Source organism: Phycodurus eques, chromosome 14 (assembly GCF_024500275.1).
Source record: "Phycodurus eques isolate BA_2022a chromosome 14, UOR_Pequ_1.1, whole genome shotgun sequence".
NCBI lineage: Eukaryota > Metazoa > Chordata > Actinopteri > Syngnathiformes > Syngnathidae > Phycodurus > Phycodurus eques.
In genome coordinates, this window is record NC_084538.1 from 24,639,489 (window position 1) to 24,658,068 (window position 18,580).

At 44.0% G+C, this 18,580-nt stretch overlaps 1 protein-coding gene across 2 annotated transcripts in view; it reads right to left on the minus strand.

Moving 5' to 3' along the window:
* Nucleotides 1-18,580, minus strand: part of dicer1 (dicer 1, ribonuclease type III) — a 216,910-nt gene that overhangs the window by 82,834 nt on the left and 115,496 nt on the right. For both annotated transcript variants that reach the window (XM_061695434.1, XM_061695435.1), the window contains exons 19-20: nt 8,232-8,414; nt 1,710-1,815 (exon numbers count right to left, since the gene is read on the minus strand). In XM_061695434.1, coding sequence (XP_061551418.1) covers nt 1,710-1,815; nt 8,232-8,414 — 289 coding nt within the window. The remainder of the gene's footprint in view (nt 1-1,709; nt 1,816-8,231; nt 8,415-18,580) is intronic.

Below are 18,580 nucleotides of genomic sequence, written 5' to 3' on the forward strand. Positions count from 1 at the left end.
TGTTAAAGTATTTTAAGTTAATTTGTTTCCTCATTAATGTAGACACAGCAACCCATATTGACAGAGAAAAAAAATTAATTGTTGAAATTTTTGCTGATTTATTAAAAAAGAAAAACTGAAATATCACACAGCCATAAGTATTCAGACCCTTTGCTGTGACACTCATATATTTAACTCGGATGCTGTCCATTTCTTCTGATCATCCTTAAGATGGTTGTACACGTTCATTGGAGTCCAGCTGTGTTTGAGTATACTGATTGGACTTGATTAGGAAAGCCACACACCTGTCTATATAAGACCTTACAGCTCACAGTGCATGTCAGAGCAACTGAGAATCATGAGTTCAAAGGAACTGCCTGAAGAACTCAGAGACAGAATTGTGGCAAGTCACAGATCTGGCCAAGGTTATGAAAAAAATGATGCTGCACCTTAGGGTCCTAAGAGCACTGCGGTCTCCATAATCCTTAAATGGAAGACCTTTGTGGCGGCCAGAACCCTTTCTAGCTGACCAAACTGAGCAATTGAGGGAGAAGAGCCTTGGTGAGAGAGAAAGAAGAACCCAAAGATCACTGTGGCTGAGCTCCAGAGATGCAGTCGGGAGATGGGAGAAAGTTCTAGAAAGTCAACCATCACTGCAGCCCTCCAACAGTCGGGGCTTTACGGCAGAGTGGCCCAACAGAAGCTTCTCCTCTGTGCAAGAACATGAAAGCCCACATGGAGTTTGCTGAAAAAACACCATAAGGACTCCTAGATGGTGAGAAATAAGATTATCTGGTCTGATGAGACCAAGATAGAACTTTTTGGCCTTAATGCTAAGCGGTATGTGTGGAGAAAACCAGGCACTGCTTTACACCTGTCCAATACCGTCCCAACAGTGAAGCATGGTGGTGGCAGCATCATGCTGTGGGGAGTGTTTTTCAGCTGCAGGGACAGGAAGACTGGTTGCAATCAAAGAAAAGATGAATGCGGCCAGGTACAGGGATATCCTGGACGAAAACCTTCTCCAGAGTGCTCAGAACCTCAGACTGGGCTGAAAGGTTTACTTTCAAAAAACACAATGACCCTAAGCATACAGCTAAAATATCAAAGGAGTAGCTTCAGAACAACTCAGTAGTGACTGTTTTTGAATGGCCCAGCCAGAGCCCTGATTTAAACCCAATTGAGCATCTCTGAAAAGACCTGAAAATGGCTGCCCACCAACTTTCACTATCCAACCTGACAGAACTGAAGATGATCTGCAAGGAGGAATTCCAGATGATCTCTGAATCCAGGTGTGAAAAACTTGTTGCATCATTCCCAAAAAGACTCATGGCTGTATTAGCTCAAAAGGGTGCATCTACTAAATACTGAGCAAAGGGTCTAAATACTTATGGCTGGGTGATATTTCAGTTTTTCTTTTTTAATAAATCAGCAAAAATATCAACAATTCAGTTTTTTTCTCTCAATGTTGGGTGCTGTATGTACATTAATGAGGAACGGTGTCTCTCTCTATGAACTGAGAGGCAAGGTGTACACTGCCACTTGCCCACTTATCCAGTCAGTTGGGATAGGTTACAGCTTCCCAAGAACACGCAACAGAATAAGCGGTACAAAGAACAAATTAATGAATATACGTAAAACACACAACAGTGTTTCATACTCCGAACCTCAAACATGGAAGAAGCACCACATTGTCTGAAAGACGAGGTGCCCACAAAAACAAATATTACCTGTTTGTTCTGCAGACTTTCCCATTTTGCTTTCCTCTTCTCTGCACTGCTGAGGGGCAGTGCTTTGCCCTTTTGGTTCAGGTGACGGGGTGTTAAGAGATTCAGTCTGAAAGCACAAGACAACTAATGCTGTAGAAACTCAAACAATTTTGATATTACATGAAGAGAATAGGTGCACATTCACTACATTTTTCAAAAATAAATATTCAAAAACATTTGAATTACACATACATGTTTTATGTGCCAAACATTTTTTGAATATCGAGGGAAAGTCCATTTATTTCAATAACTTGTTTCAAAAAGTGAACCTTGTATGTTATATTAGTTCTCCACACAGTGAAATATTTCAAGCCTTTATTTGTCTCAATGTTGATGACTCTGGAAGAAAAATTTAAATATCATGACAAAGTTCAAATCCAATCCAATATAGCACAATTTAAACAAACAATGTTCCCAAAGTGCTGTATAATGCAATAAAAACACAGCAATAATAGAAAATAAGGATAAAAACAAAATAAAATTAGATAAAAATTACATAAAATGAAGTTGGTAAAATCAACAAAATAAAATGCACTGCCCACACAACACATACATCACAACAGACACGCTAACTGGCGTTAAAAGTCAGGGTGAAAAGATGGGTTTTCAGCAAGGATTTTAAATTAGACAGTGATGAGGCATGTCTGATGTGGAGCGGCAAAACATTCCACAGTTTTGGAGCTGCAACAGCAAACAGAGGTTCACCTCTAAGTTTCAGCCTGGCTCTGGGCTCTTTTAGGAGTAGCTGGCTTTAAAAGCAAATAAAAGAATTTTGAATCCTAAAATGAACAGGAAGCAAGAGCAGTGAAGCTAAAATAGGTGCTAATGTATATGCTCATACTTTCTTGTGTCAGTTAAAAGACGAGCCGCAGCATTTTGAACCAGTTGCAGATGAAGACCCACTAACACCCATATAAAGTGAATTGCAGTAATCCAGCCGAGTGGTCACAAAGGCGTGGATTAGTATTTAAAAATGCTGTTTCTGAAGGACCGATTAGATTTTTGCTGCCTTAACTGGAAAAAGCTAGATTTAACCACAGCTTTAATTTGGGTGTCAAACTTAAGACAGCTATCCATTTTTAGACCCAGGTTGATAATGGTGGACTTTTGATGTTGTGCTAATGGACCCAGAGCAACAAAGAAGTGCCACCAAAGACCCTGACCTCTGTCTTTTTTCATTCAAATTTAAAACATTATGAGACACCCAGGCCTTAATATCATGCCAGCACTCTAGTAATGGCTCAGCAATGTAGGAGTCAGATTTTCTAAGTGGAGCACAGATCTGAGTGTCATCTGCATAGCAATGAAAATAAATGCCATGTTTCCTGAGCCGAGTGGGAGTCAAGAGAGTGAACTTAAGAGAGGGCCAAGCACAGAACCCTGTGGCACCCCATGTGAAAAGGGAGCAATGGAGGACACAGAGTCAGCAAAGCTAACACAAAGGTTTTGCTGAGACAGGTAGGACCTGAACCATTCAAGTGCTGTGCCTGTGATGCCCACCCACTGCTCCAAACGAGCAGTCAGGATATGTCATGGTCCACTGTATCAATCGCTGCAGTCAGATCGAAAAGTACTAGAACAAAACAGTGACCAGAGTCAGTAGCTAAAAATATGTCATTAAAAACCCTTGAAAGCGCTGATTCGGTGCTGTGCAATGTTTTAAAACCTTTGAGATTGGAAAGGCTCAATAATATTTAGTTTATTATTAAACTCCATTAACTGGGAATACACGATCTTTTCCAAGGTTTTTGAAAAGAAAGGCAATTTGGATATAGGCCTAAAATTTGCCAAAACAGTGGGATCCAGCCCTTTGCTTTTGAACAAAGGTTGCACAACGGCATGTTTAAGATTAATGGGAACCACTCCTGCAGTCAGACTATTATTAATAACTGCAGTAAATGATGGCCCAATAGAAGGGAAAACCTCCTTAAAACATTGGGGAGGGACAATATTGTTCAACATTGTCGGCTCCCTGTGCCCTAATCTTGTCAGCTAATCAACGCAAAACACCTGCAAAGCCTTTAAATGGTCTCAATCTGTTTTAGTAGGCTTCAGAATCATGGGGAAGATTGCTGACTTGACGGCTGTGCAGAAAACCATAATTGACACCCTCCATAAGGAGAAAAGGTCTTAAAAAGAAATTGCAAAAGAAGCTGGATGCTCACAGAGTGCTGTATCAAAGTACATTAACAGAGTGGTAAGAGGAACGGGAACATGTGGTCGGAAAAGGTGCACAAGTGACAGGGATGACTGAATCGCCATTGATTGAATGACTGAATTGAATGACTGATTGGGATGACTGAATCGCCATCGATTGTCAACTAATGGCGATTCAGAAATCTGGGAGAGCTTCTGAAGGAGTGAAGTGAGGCTGGTGTCAAGGGATCAAGAACCACCACATCCTGAAATTTTGCATTTCACATTTGGAAATCAATGTCCCAGAGTCTGGAGGAAAATGGAGAAGCACAAAAGTCACGCTGCTGAACATCCAGTGTGAAGTTTCCACAGTCAATGATGGTTTGGGGAGCCATGTCATTTGCTGGTGGGTCCATTGTCTTTTACCAAGTCCACAGTCAACATAGCTATCTACCATGAAATTTTAGAGCACTTCATGCTTCCCGCTGCCGACGAGCTTTTTGGAGACAATGATTCTATTTTCCAGCAGGATTTTGCACCTGCCCACAAAGCCAAAACTACCAATACCTGGTTTAATAGCCATGGAATAACTACTTGATTGGCCAGAAAACTCGCCTAACTTGAACCCCATTGAAAATGTATGGGTATTGTCAAGAGGAAGATGAGGGAACAGAAACCCCGAAATGCAACTTGGGCTAGAATAACATCTGAACTGTGCAAAAGGCTGATCACCTCCATGCCACGCCGCCTTGATGCTGTAATTCATGCAAAAGGAGGCCCAACAAAGTACTGAGGGGATATTACGTTCATACACTTTTCAGAAGGCCAACATTTCTGTTTAAGATCCTTTTTTGTTGGTCACATGAAGGATTCTAATTTTGTGAAACAATGTATGTTTATTTTGTTTTGTCTTTCTGCCATAATCATCAAAATCGAAACAAAGGCTTGAAATATTTCACTTTGTGTGTGGTGAACTAATAATATACGTTTCACTTTTTGAAACACATTATTGAAATAAATGGACTTTCCCCTCGATATTCTAATTTTTTGGCACATACAGTGGCTGAAATAAGTATTTAACACCACACAATGTTTCTCACAAAATATATTTCCAAAGGTGCTATTGACATGTAAATTTCACCAGATGTTGGGAACAACCCAAGTAATCCATACTGTACATACAAAGAAAGTAGAACAAATAAGATCAGAAATTAAATTGTGTAATAATGTGAAATGACACAGGGAAAAAGTATTGAACACACCAACTGGTATTTATTTAATACCTTGGACAAAAGCCTTTGTTTTTAATGACATCTTCAAGATGCCTCCTGAATGGAGAAACTAGTCCCACGCACTGCGCTGGCGTGATGTTGGCCGATTCCTCCACACAAGCAGTCTTCAAATCTTGAAGGTTCCGTGGGCTTCTTTTATGGACCTTGAGTTTGAGTTATTTCCATAGATTTAAGATTGGACTCAAGTCAGGTGATTGGCTGGGTCATTCTAGCAGCTTTATATTTTTTCTTTTAAACCAATTGAGAGTTTCCTTGGCAGTATGTTTTGGATCATTATCCTGCTGAAATGTCCACCCTCGTTTCATTTTCATCATTTCATCATCCTCTTGCGTGGTGAGAGTGCGTACAGGCCATGGCGGGAAAGTACAACCCCAATTCCAATGAAGTTGGGACGTTGTTTTAAACCGATAAAAACAGAATACAATGATTTGCAAATCATGTTCAACCTATATTTCATTGAATACACTACAAAGACAAGATATTTAATGTTCAAACTGATAAACTTCACTGTTTTTAGCAAATAATCATTAACTTAAGAGTTTGATGGCTGGAACACGTTCCAAAAAAGCTGGGACAGGGTCACGTTTACCACTGTGTTACATCACCTTTTCTTTTAACAACATTCAATAAACGTTTGGGAACTGAGGACACTAATTGTTGAAGCTTTGGAGGTGGAATTCTTTGCCATTCTTGCTTGATGTACAGCTTCAGCTGTTCAACAGTCCGGGGTCTCCGTTGTCATATTTTACGCTTCATAATGCGGCACACATTTTCAATGGGAGACAGGTCTGCACTGCAGGCAGGCCAGTCTAGTACCTGCACTCTTACTACGAAGCCACGCTGTTGTAACATGTGCAGAATGTGGTTTGGCATTGTCTTGCTGAAATAAGCATGGGCGTCCATGAAAACGACGTTGCTTGGATGGGAGCATATCTTTCTCCAAAACCTGTATGTACCCATCCATCCATCCATTTTCTGAGCCGCTTCTCCACACTAGGGTCGCGGGCTGGAGCCTATCCCAGCTATCATCTAGCAGGAGGCGGGGTACACCCTGAACTGGTTGCCAGCCAATCGCAGGGCACATACAAACAAACCATACGCACTCACATTCACACCTACGGGCAATTTAGAGTCTCCAATTAATGCATGTTTTTGGGATGTGGGAGGAAACCGGAGTGCTCGGAGAAAACCCACGCAGGCACGGGGAGAACATGCAAACTCCACACAGGCGGGGCTGGGGATTGAACCCTGGCTCCTCAGAACTGTGAGGCTGACGCGCTAGCCAGTCGCCCACCGTGCCGCACCTGTATGTACCTTTCAGCATTAATGGTGCCTTCACAGATGTGTAAGTTACCCATGCCATTGGCACTAACACAGCCCCATACCATCACAGATGCTGGCTTTTGAACTTTGTGTCCATAAGAGTCAGGTTGGTTCTTTTCCTCTTTGGCCCGGACACAATGTCCACAATTTCCCAAAACAATTTGAAATGTGGAGTCGTCGGACCACAGAACACTTTTCCACTTTGCATCAGTCCATCTTAGATGAGCTCGGGCCCAGAGAATCCGGCGACGTTTCTGGGTGTTGTTGATAAATGGCTTTTGATTTGCATAGTAGAGTTTCAAGTTGCACTTACGGATATACCTCCGAACTGTACATTGTTTTTCTGAAGTGTTCCTGAGCCCATGTGGTGATATCCTTTACACATTGATGTCGGTTTTTGATGAAGTGGCGCCTGAGGGATCGAGGTCACCGGCATTCAACATTGGTTTTCGGCCTCGCCGCTTTCATGCAGTGATTCCTCCAGATTCTCTGAACATTTTGAACCTTTACCAATTGTATGTTGAGGAACATTGTCCTTAAAACTGTTGGACTATTGTCTCACGCACTTGTTCACAAAGAGGTAAACCTCGCCCCATCTTTGCTTGTGAATGACTGAGCAATTCAGGGAAGCTCCTTTTATACCCAATCATGGCACCCACCTGTGCCCAATTAGCCTGTTCACCTGTGGGATGTTCCAAACAGGTGTTTGATGAGCATTCCTCAACTTTTTTTTTTTTACACCTGTCCCAGCTTTTTTGGAACGTGTTGCAGCCATAAAATTCTAATGTAATGATTATTTGCTAAAAACAATTAAGTTTGTCAGTTTGAACATTAAATATCTTGTCTTTGTAGTGTATTCAATTAAATATAGGTTGACCAGGATTTGCAAATCATTGTATTCTTAACACAACGTCCCAACTTCATTGGAATTGGGGTTGTAAATTACTCAATGATCTTTTTTAAGCTCTCCACAAGGGCTTTTTAGGGTGGTATGATTGGCTTTCCACTTATGTATTATGGCCTCAAGTGTGCTCACTGGAACATTCAGAAGCTTCGATATGCGCCTGTAACAAATGCCATTGTTATGTTTTGGAACAATTAGTTTGAGATGGTATAGAGAAAGCTCTCTGCTCATGCCCATCATGAGATGTGTCTTGACACACCTCAGCAAGTAAAGCTTTTTGTAGGCCAACAATTAGGACCGAACCAGCTGATATTCATTTGAACTGACAAGGGGCTGGATTGCTGTTTGATTATTGATAGATTTGAGGTGTTGGCTTGGCTTTCCATGCCATTTTGCACCTCCCTTTCTTCATGTGTTTAATACATTTTCCCAGTGTCATTTCACATTATTTCACACAACTTAATTTCTGAGCTGATTTGTTCTACTTTCTTTGAATGTATGGATTACTTTGGTTTTTCCCAACATCTGGTGAAATTTTCAAGTCAATAGCACCTTTGAAAGAATATTAAGTGAAAAAAATGGTGACGTATTAAACACTTATTTCAGCCGCTGTATCTGCATATTCTGACAGTTGATGACTTGAAAATTATGCCAACTGTCATTTGTATCAAAATATAATTTGCACAATAATTTGAAACGCAATGTAAATGATGGCAGGTGTGTGCTGACTCCCTTTTAACACGTGTTTGAATGATTGGTCAATTCTGAAAACAACCATATACCCAGTTATAAGTGTGTTTGTAGGAGGGGGGGAGAGGTACTACTAACCTGGATGAGGTATGGTCAACATCCAAGAGTGGCTGGTTCAGGTTGGACAGGTCCAGGTTGTACTTAGTTTTGTAGTACTCAGCGAACGTCTCATATTCTGGTGAAGGAAACTTGCTAAGAGGTGTGAGGTCTGTGTACACATCAGCGACATAAAAGCGATGTGGCTGGTCGAAGTTACGGTACCTGGGAAAGCATCAGCAAAAAATATATGTCATGTCCTGTTATGGCATTTCAGCACTCAGTATATCTGTTTTTGTTGGTATTCATTCAGTCTTCCACAAAAAGTGAATCGTCTTGATAGATGCAACGGAAAGGAAAAGATTTCACACTTCCGTCGACTGTCGAAAAGAGCTCCAACAAAACAAGACCCCTCAAGACCAGTGAATGGCTATTGAAGACGAATTTGAGCTGCATACCCATCAGTTTACAGTGGCAAACTTAAATGTACATACCATTTGAACAAATGCCTGAGAGGAAAGTTTAGGAATCCTTTCCTGTTTTAGTTATTCTGATATACACATCGACAAAATTGCTGGTACCCCTCTATTAATGGGAAAGAAAAAAAAAACAGTACTCACAGAAACAACAAATCTGACAACAGTAGTAAATAAAAACCACACGGGGGGACCTAGTGAATGACCTGCAGAGAGCTGGGACCAAAGTAACAGAGGCTACCATCACACCGCCAGGGACTCAAATCCTGCAGTGCCAGAGGTGTCCCCCTACTTAAAACCCTCAGATTACATTGGAATTAGTAGCACAAGCTCTTAGAAGTGTCATTAGTAAGTCATATATATGAATATTTTTAAATCCGACCTCTCAAAATGTTCACCAGCTTCAGACCTATTTATAAGTATAGTTTTTTTTTGTATGCCCTCTTTGGACAATAAAAGCAGTGTTGTGTTATGACCATAACTCTAAATATGCCATATTTTCAAAAAATACATTTCAAAGTGGAGTATTTGATATGAGGTAATTAGAGCCTTGAATGAGTCAGTAGGTCAAAACAACATTTTTTTTTTATGCATTATCGTTTTGGAGCAATGGCTCTTTTAAAAAAAAAAACAACTCCTTAGGGCGCGGTGCGTTCGTGGCAAAAAAAAACACAGGCATTTAAGTGTCATAACGAAGTCATGTATGAATATTTGTTTTAACTTTAACCTCTCATAATGTTCAGCAGCGTCAGACCCATCCATAAATATTGTTTTGTTTTGTTTTTTGTTTTTTTGTATGGACAATAAACGCTGAATTGTGTTATGACCATAACTCTAAATATCCCATATTTTCAAATAAGATTAATTTCAATGTGGAATATTTGATATGAGGTAATCAGAGCCTTGAATAAGTCAATAAATCATAACACAGATTTTGATGCAATAAGAAAAATTATATAAGCCTGCAGCCAAAGTGAAGGACGTAAAACAATTGTCCACCGTGGCAGTGTGGCCCTCTAGGACCACCCTCATTCCCTGGTTTTTCTCCCTCTGCTGTTCCATGCGGACCAAGGTGTTGAGATTTGAAAAGCCCAGGTCTCGACCAATGAGAGAGTGATATATTCAAACCGGTACACTCTCCTCTTGACCAATGAGAGAGGAGCAATCCAAATGTTCCAAAGCTACACACAAAATATACTTATATTTGCACACTCTGACTTTGTAAGTAATGCGTTGAAATAAAACTTTTGTTTGTACTCGTCTCATATAAAACCACGTTTTGTTACCTGATCGTGTCATTGCACACGCACTGACGAGTGACGTCATAAGGACTCCGCTCTCGGCCAATCGAAGAGGTCAAATTCAAACAGGACCTCTCGACCAATGAAAGAGGAACAATAAAAAACAGGTTTGAAAATAAACATGCACAAAATATACTCATATCTGCATAAGTATTGTGGTGCCAAACACGCCTATGCGCAGGTGCGCTGGCGATTGCATTGGGATGTTTTGTTTCTAAATAAAAAAAAATAAAAAAATCATTTTGCAGGGGCTGGGGCATGAAAATTATGTCGCGGTCTCTGGCGCTACTTAGTGGGTGAAAAGTTTAATTAAATGCAAAATTATGTTTTAATCGTCTGCGCAAAAGCATTGTAAGACATCAGCTTCACAGGGTATTGAAAAATATTATTTATAATGGGAGTCAATGGCTGCATACTGGTGTAATTCATGTATCTCCTATTTCTAATGACTTGGAAATTCACCTTATCGTGGTGGAGGTCCCAATGATCCTAGGAGCTAAGTTGTCTGGGGCTTTATGCCCCTGGCAGGGTCACCCGTGGCAAACAGGTCCTAGGTGAGGGACCAGACAAAGCATGGCTCAAAGACCCCTTATGAAGAAGACAAATTATGGACTCAGGTTTCCCTTGCCCGGACGCGGGTCAACGGGGCCCCCCTCTGGAGCCAGGCCTGGAGTTGGGGCTCCAAGGAGCGCACCTGGTGGCCGGGCCTGCACCCATGGGGCCCGGCCGGAAAGGGTAACGTGGGTCCCCCTTACCATGGGCTCACCACCTGTGGGAGGGGCCATAGGGGTCGGGTTCAGTGTGAGCTGGGCGGGGACCTTGGCGATCTTGGCGATCCGATCCCCTGGCGTCCCTAGAGCCAGCGGACGTGGAATGTCACCTCTCTGGCAGGGAAGGAGCCCGAGCTGGTGTGTGAGGTAGAGAAGTTCCGACTAGATATAGTCGGACTTGCCTCCACGCACAGCTTGGGCTCTGGTACCAGTCCTCTCGAGAGGTAGTTGGACTCTCTTCCACTCTGGAGTTACTCACGGTGAGAGGCGCCCAGCAGGTGTGGGTATACTTATTGCTCCCCGGCTCGGCGCCTGTACGTTGGGGTTCACCCCGGTGGACGAGAGGGTAGCCTCCCTCCGCCTTCGGGTGGGGGGACGGGTCCTGACTCTTGTTTGTGCCTAGGCACCAAACAGCAGTTCTGAGTACCCAGCCTTTTTGGAGTCCTTGGAGGGGGTGCTGGAGAGACTTCAATGCTCACGTGGGCAATGACAGTGAGACCTGAGTTGCATCCAAAGAACACCATACCTACTGTGAAGCATGGGGGTGGAAACATCACACTTTGGGGCTGTTTTTCTGCAAAGGTACCAGGACGACTAATCCGTGTAAAGGAAAGCATGAATGGGGCCAAGTATCGTGAGATTTTGAGTGAAAACCTCCTTCCATCAACAAGGGGATTGAAGATGAACCAGTGGCTGGGTCTTTCAGCATGACAATGATCCCAAACACACCACCTGGGCAACGAAGGAGTGCCCAGGTGGTGTGTTCGAAATTAAGCACCCTAAAAGTCTCCAGATCTCAACCCCATAGAAAATCTTTGGAGGGAGTTGGAAGTCTGTGTTGCCCATCGACAGCCGCAGAGCCTAAGTACAGTCGTCAGATTCTACTGAGTTTAGGATGACGTGAAAAGACTTACGAGAAGCGAACCAAAGATGCAGCACCAGACCATGAGCATAGCGATTTTTTTTCCCCCCCTTAAGCAAATTCTAGAGAGCGTAACTCAGTTAATGCCATTGTCCACAATCATACAGTTTTAAAGTTGTGTAAATTGCCGTTGTGAAACAAAGAAAGCTATGTAGGCAATACAGGTGGATCGGTTCACCGGTTATCTTGGTTTTGTGGTCACGGTTTTCAGTTCGGTTCGATACACATTGACTCTTAGGAAAATCAACTGTCTTGTATGGTTGGGTTAAAAGTGAAAGCGTTTTTACAGCATTATTATTATTGTTGTTGTAATTGTAATATAATTAAATTAAGTTTATTCATTCATTCATACATCCATTTCCTTCTGCTTATCCAAGGTCGGGTAGCGGGTGCAGCAGCTTTAGCAGTGAAGCCCAGACTTCCCTCTCCCCAGCCACTTCCTCCAGCTCTTCCGAGGGGATCCCGAGGCATTCCCAGGCAAGCAGAGAGATGTAGTCTATCCACCGGGGTCTCCTCCCGGTGGGAAGTGCCCGGAACACCTCACCAGGGAGGCGTCCAGGAGACATCCTAAACAGATGTCCGAGCAACCTCTCAATCCGGAGGAGCAGTGGCTCTACTCTGAGCCCCTCCCGGATGACTGAGCTTCTCACACTCTCTCTACGGGAGAGCCCGCACACCCTGCGTAGGAAACTCATTTTGGCCGCTTGGTCACGACCCCCAGTTTGTGGCCATAGGTGAGGGTAGGAACGTACCTCGACCGGTAAACAAGAGAGCTCCGCCTTTTGGCTTTGCTTCTTCACCAAAACGGACCGATACAAAGTCTACATCATTGCAGATGCTGCACCGATCCGCATGTCGATCTCCCATTCTATTCTTCCCTCACTCGTAAACAAGACCCCAAGATATTTGAACTCCTCCACTTGGGACAGGATCTCATCCCCGACCTGGAGATGGTACTCCACCCTTTTCCAACTGAGGACCATGATCTCAGATTTGGAGGTACTGATTCTAATCCCAGCCGCTTCACACTCTGCTATCACGGCTTGATGAAGCCAACAGAACCACATCATTTGCAAAAAGAAAAGATGCAATACTGGTCACCAAACTGGAGCCCCTCTACGCCTCGGCTGCGCCAATAAATTCTGTCCATGAAAGTTATGAACAGAATCGGTGACAAAGGGCAGCCTTGGTGGACCAACCCTCACAGGAAACGATTCCGACAGGCAATGTGGACCACACTCTAACACTGGTCGTACAGGGACCGAACAGCCCGTATCACGGGGTCAAGAACCCCATACTCCTGAAGCACCCCACACAGCACTCCCAGAGGGACACGGTCGAATGCCTTCTCCAACGTCACATAACATGTTGGGTGACTGGTCCTCGAGGACCCTGCCAAGGGTGGAGAGCTGGTCCACCGTTCCACGGCCAGGACCAAAACCACACTGCTCCTCCTGAATCTGAGATTGAACTTCCTGACGGACCCTCCTCTCCAGCAACCCTGAATAGACCTTACCAGGGAGGCTGAAGAGTGTGATGCCCATGTAGTTTGAACACACCCTCCGGTCCCCCTTTTTAAAAAGGGGGACCACCACCCCAGTCTGCCAATCCAGAGGCACTGTCCCTGATGTCCACGCGATGTTGCAGAGGCATGTCAACCAGGACAGCCCCACCATCCAATTCAGCTGGCCTCTCATGAGGACTGCTACCACAGCCCAAGTCATATACCAAGATGGCGCCTACCAGTGTGGTCGCCTCGGTAACGCGCTCTCTAGTATTGTCTTTGTTTTTGTGTTTTTCGTCCGTCTTTGGAGACCTTACACGACTCACTTACACAAGGGGAGACCTGCTAACCATCAAGGAGGTTACTCCGGACTTTCTGTCACCAACTTTCGAATATCCGCTCAGTTTTTCCCCCGAATTACTCACCGGAGCGGCGTCTGCGGTTTACAGCGCATGGAGACGGAAGCGGCGCCACAGAGGGAAGCGAGCCAGCATTCAGGTGAAACTCCGCAAGAGAGGACACAGATTGGCGTTCCCGTCGATCCACCTCGCGAATGTACGCTTCCTACCCAACAAAATGGACGAGCTTCATCTTCTGTTAAAGACCAGTAAATACTTTGGACGTTCCGTGGCCATGTGCTTCACGGAGACCTGGCTTTGCGACGCTGTACCCGATGGCGCCGTCATGCTTCCCGGCTTCCACATTCATCGAGCGGACCGCGACATAGAATCATCGGGAAAAACAAAGGGCGGCGGGATATGCCTCCATATCAACGGAAAATGGTGTACGGACGTCACGGTGCTCAGCAAATCCTGCAGCCCGCATTTGGAGTCGCTATTCTTAAACTGTAAACCATTCTACTCGCCACGTGAGTTTGCATCGTTCATACTGGCTGGAGTCTATATTACGCGTCAAGCTAACATGAACGCCGCATTGCTAACGCTCGCCGAACAAGTCAACGAAATTGAAAAAAAACACCCGGACTCACCACTCATTATTCTCGGGGACTTTAACAAAGCTAAACTCAACCACGAACTCCCTAAATACAAGCAGCACATCGACTGTCCTACCAGGGAAAATAATACTTTCGACCACTGCTACACTACGGTAAAAAACGCATACCGTGCTATACCTCGTGCAGCCCTGGGCTCGTCTGATCACTGCTTAATTCACTTAATATCGACGTACAGGCAAGAACTTAAATGTGCGAACCCTACAGTGAAAATGAAGCCAAGATGGAACTTCAAAGCTGTTTAAACTGCACAGACTGGAGTGTCTTTGAAAATTCAGCTGGCAGCCTGGATGAATATACGGACACTGTCACATCCTATATCAGTTTCTGTGAAGAGGTTTGTGTACCAACAAAATAATTTCTCACATTAAACAACAACAAGCCGTGGTTCACTGCTAAACTTAAGCAGCTTCGCCAAGCTAAGGAGGACGCATATCAGAGCGGGGACAGGGCCCTGTATAACCGAGCTAGAAACCAGCTGACTAAAGAAATTAACATTGCAAAGAGGATCTATGCAGCAAAGTTGGAAAAACAGTTTAGCGCGAACTTCCTCAAAACACGGCGAGTCAAATTGATTCCAAACAGCTCGATTTTGGTCTCATCTGACCACATCATCTTCTCCCAATTCTTTTCTGAATCATTCAGGTGTTCATTGGCAAACTTCAGATGGACCTGTACATGTGCCTTCGTGAACAGGGGGACCTTAGGGGCACTGCATGATTTTTCGCCATTACGGCGACTGTGATCCCAGCTCTCTTGAGATCATGAACAACCTCCTCGCGTGTAGTTCTGGACTGATGCCTCACTTTTCTCATTATCACTGATATGCGACGAAGTGAAATCTTGCGAGGAGCCCTAGACCGAGGGAGACTGACAGTCCTTTTATGTTTCTTTCATTTTCTAATTGTCGCACCAACAGATGTCTCCTTCTCACCCAGCCTCTTGCCAATGGCCTTGAAGACCATTCCAGCCTTGTGCAGGTCTATAATCTTGTCCCTGATGTCCTTCGAAAGTTCCTTAGTCATGCCCATGATGGAGAGTTTGGTGTCTGATTGATGGATTGATGGATTCTACACCCCTGGTGTTTCAACAACCAACAAGTTGAGACCGGTGTCCTTCTTTCAGCTAAGGAGTTTAGATTAAGAGTACTTAATGCCTTGATCAGACTACAAGACAAATTTGGTCTTTCACGATTGGACTATGTCAGACAACTACCATGAAATCTTGCCGTATCTCGGTCAGACAGTGGCAAGGCTATCCAAGGCTATGTATTTGGATACCAACGTATGCCGTCTTTTACAATCACTGGGCTTTATCTTGTCAAATCAAACACTGTCAGAGGTGGAACCGGAAAACTGGTGAACGCGACCAGATACACCCAGTACCATGGCGACAACAATAACAATGGATGATGCCAATGTTTTGTGTGTGTGTGTGTGTGTGTGTGTGAGGGGTGGGGAAACAAAATTGGGGAAAATGTGTGGTGGTCGTAATTGGTGCTCGGGAGAGGACGGTCATTCAAGGATTGTTTGAGGTATGTTCACGTACTATTAATATGTTAATTAATAATTAATATTTTAATAACAAAATATTATGTAGCTTAGTAAGCTGGTGCGATCACTAACGGTTCAGCATTAGAATCAGAATGATCTTTATTTGATCTTTATTTTGCCAAGTATGTCCAAAAAACACACAAGGAATTTGTCTCCGGTAGTTGGAGCCACTCGAGTACGACAACAGACAGTCAATTGACAGAGAGACACTTTTGAGACCAAGACATTGAGAAAAAACAGTCTTCTTTTCCTTTCGGTTTGTCCCTTTAGGGGTCACCACAGCGCGTCATCCTTTTCCATGTAAGCCTATCTCCTGCATCCTCCTCTCGAACACCAACTGCCCTCATGTCTTCCCTCACGATATCCATCAACCTTCTAGTTGGTCTTCCTGTCGCTCTCTTGCCTGGCAGCTCCATCCTCATCATCCTTCTACCAATATACTCACTCTCTCTCCTCTGGACGTGTCCAAACCATCGAAGTCTGCTCTCTCTAACTTTGTCTCCAAAACATCGAACCTTGGCTGTCCCTCTGATGAGCTCATTTCTAATTTTATCCAAACTGGTCACTCCGAGAGCAAACTTCAACATCTTCATTTCCGCCACCTCCAGCTCTGATTCCTGTTGACTCTTCAGTGCCACTGTCTCTAATCCGTCCATCATGGCTGGCCTCACCACTGTTTTATAAACTTTGCCCTTCATCCTAGCAGAGACTCTTCTGTCACATAACACATCTGACATCTTCCTCCACCTGTTCCAACCTGCTTGGACCCGTTTCTTCACTTCCTGACCACACTCACCATTGCTCTGGACGGTTGACCCAGAGTATTTAAAGTCCTCCACCCTAGCTATCTCTTCTCCATGTAGCCTCACTTTCCCCCCACCACCACTCTCATTCATACACGTATATTCTGTCTTACTTCGGCTAATCTTCATTCCTCTGCTTTCCACTGCATGCCTCCATCTGTCTAACTGTTCCTCCACCTGCTCCCTGCATTCACTGCATATCACAATGTCATCTGCAAACATCATGGTCCACGGGAATTGCAGTCTAACCTCTACTGTCAGCCTATTCATCACCACTGCAAACAGGAAGGGGCTCAGGGCTGATCCCTGATGCAGTCCCACCTCCACCTTAAATTTGTCTGTCACACCTACAGCACACCTCACCACTGTTCTGCTGCACTTGTACATGTGCTGTATTATTCTAACATACTTCTCCGCCACTCCAGACTTCAGCGTGCGGTACCACAGTTCCTCTCTGGGTACTCTGTCATAAGCTTTCTCTCGATTCACAAAGACACAATGTAGCCCCTTCTGACCTTCTCTGTACTTTTCAATCAACATCCTCAAGGCAAATAATGCATCTGTGGTACTTTTTCTAGGCATAAAACAATACTGTTGCTCACAAATACTCGCTTCTGTCCTGAGCCTCCACTCTCATAACTTCATTGTGTGGCTCATCAACTTTATTCCTCAATAGTTCCCACAGCTCTGCACATCACCCTGGTTCTTAAAAATGGGCACCAGCACACTTTTCCTCCATTCCTCAGGCATCTTCTCACCCGCTAAAATTGTACTGTCACTGAGCAATAAAGGGTTGCTAGTTATCTGGTAATTATCGGGTAATGCCGGAACAATTTATTTTTTTTCCCTTTTTTTTTTTTTTTTTGACAATTGTGCAAAACGATGCAGAGTCCTCTCGCACACAGACCAGTGTGAATGACTAATATAGCAATAGTCCGGTACAATAACCATTGTCCAAAGGGCGCCAAGATGTATGCAGTTTAAAGTGACTAGTCAGTGTGCAAGTGGTGCAGATGCTACTCTGGCATGATTGGCCACTATTGGTCAACAACATATATGCAAATAGTGCAGCGTGGCGAGACTACTCCAGTGAGTGCACGAGTAATGTATAATTTGCCCGACAGAAATGTGACATCAATCTCAAGACAAAAAAACAATAATTAATTGGCAGCATGTTGCAATGGAATTGTAGGTTAGCTTTTTAAGAAGTTGCTGGCAAGACGGAAGAAGCTGTTGGAATGTCTTCAGTTGACATTTCATTTCGAATTGCACGAAAATTTACGAGGTTTAATTTGATATTTTTACACAATTTGTCAATATGGGCTTTAAAGGAAAGCTGTTAATATTTGTATTGGCTGACAATTTGAATTTTTTTTCAATTTCGTTTACTTGTTCAGGGAGCGTTAGCAGTGCGCCGTTCGTGTTAGGTTGAGGCGGAATGTAGACACCGGCGAAAATGAATGATACGAACTCCCGAGGCGAGTAGAATGGCTTACAGTTCAAAAACAGCTACTCTAAATGCGGGCTGCAGTGTGTGCTAAGCTCTGTGACGTCCGTACACCATTTTTCGTTGATATAGAAGCATATCCCGCCACCTTTTGTTTTCTCCGATGAGTCCATATCGCGGTCTGCCCGGTGAAGATGGAAGCCGGGAAGCATGATGGCACGGGGGGAAGCATGACGGCACCATCGGGAAAAGCCAAGTCTGGTTACTGGTCTTTATCAGAAGATGAAGCTCGTGCATTTTGTTTAGTAGGGAGCGTAGATTCGCGAGGTGGATCGACGGAAACGCCAATCTGTATCCTCTCTTGTGGAGCTTCACTTGGATGCCGGCTCGCTTCCCTCTGTGGCGTCGCCTCCGTCTCCATACCCCAAAGACTGCGGTCGCTGCTCCGGAGAGTAACTCTTGAAGCCCCAAACTGAGCGGATTTGTGAAAGTTGGTGAAAGAAAGTCCGGAGTGGCCTCCTTGATGTTTAGCAAGTCTCTCCTTATGTAAGTGAGTCACGTAATGTCTCCAAAGAGGAACGAAAAACACAAAAACAAAAACAA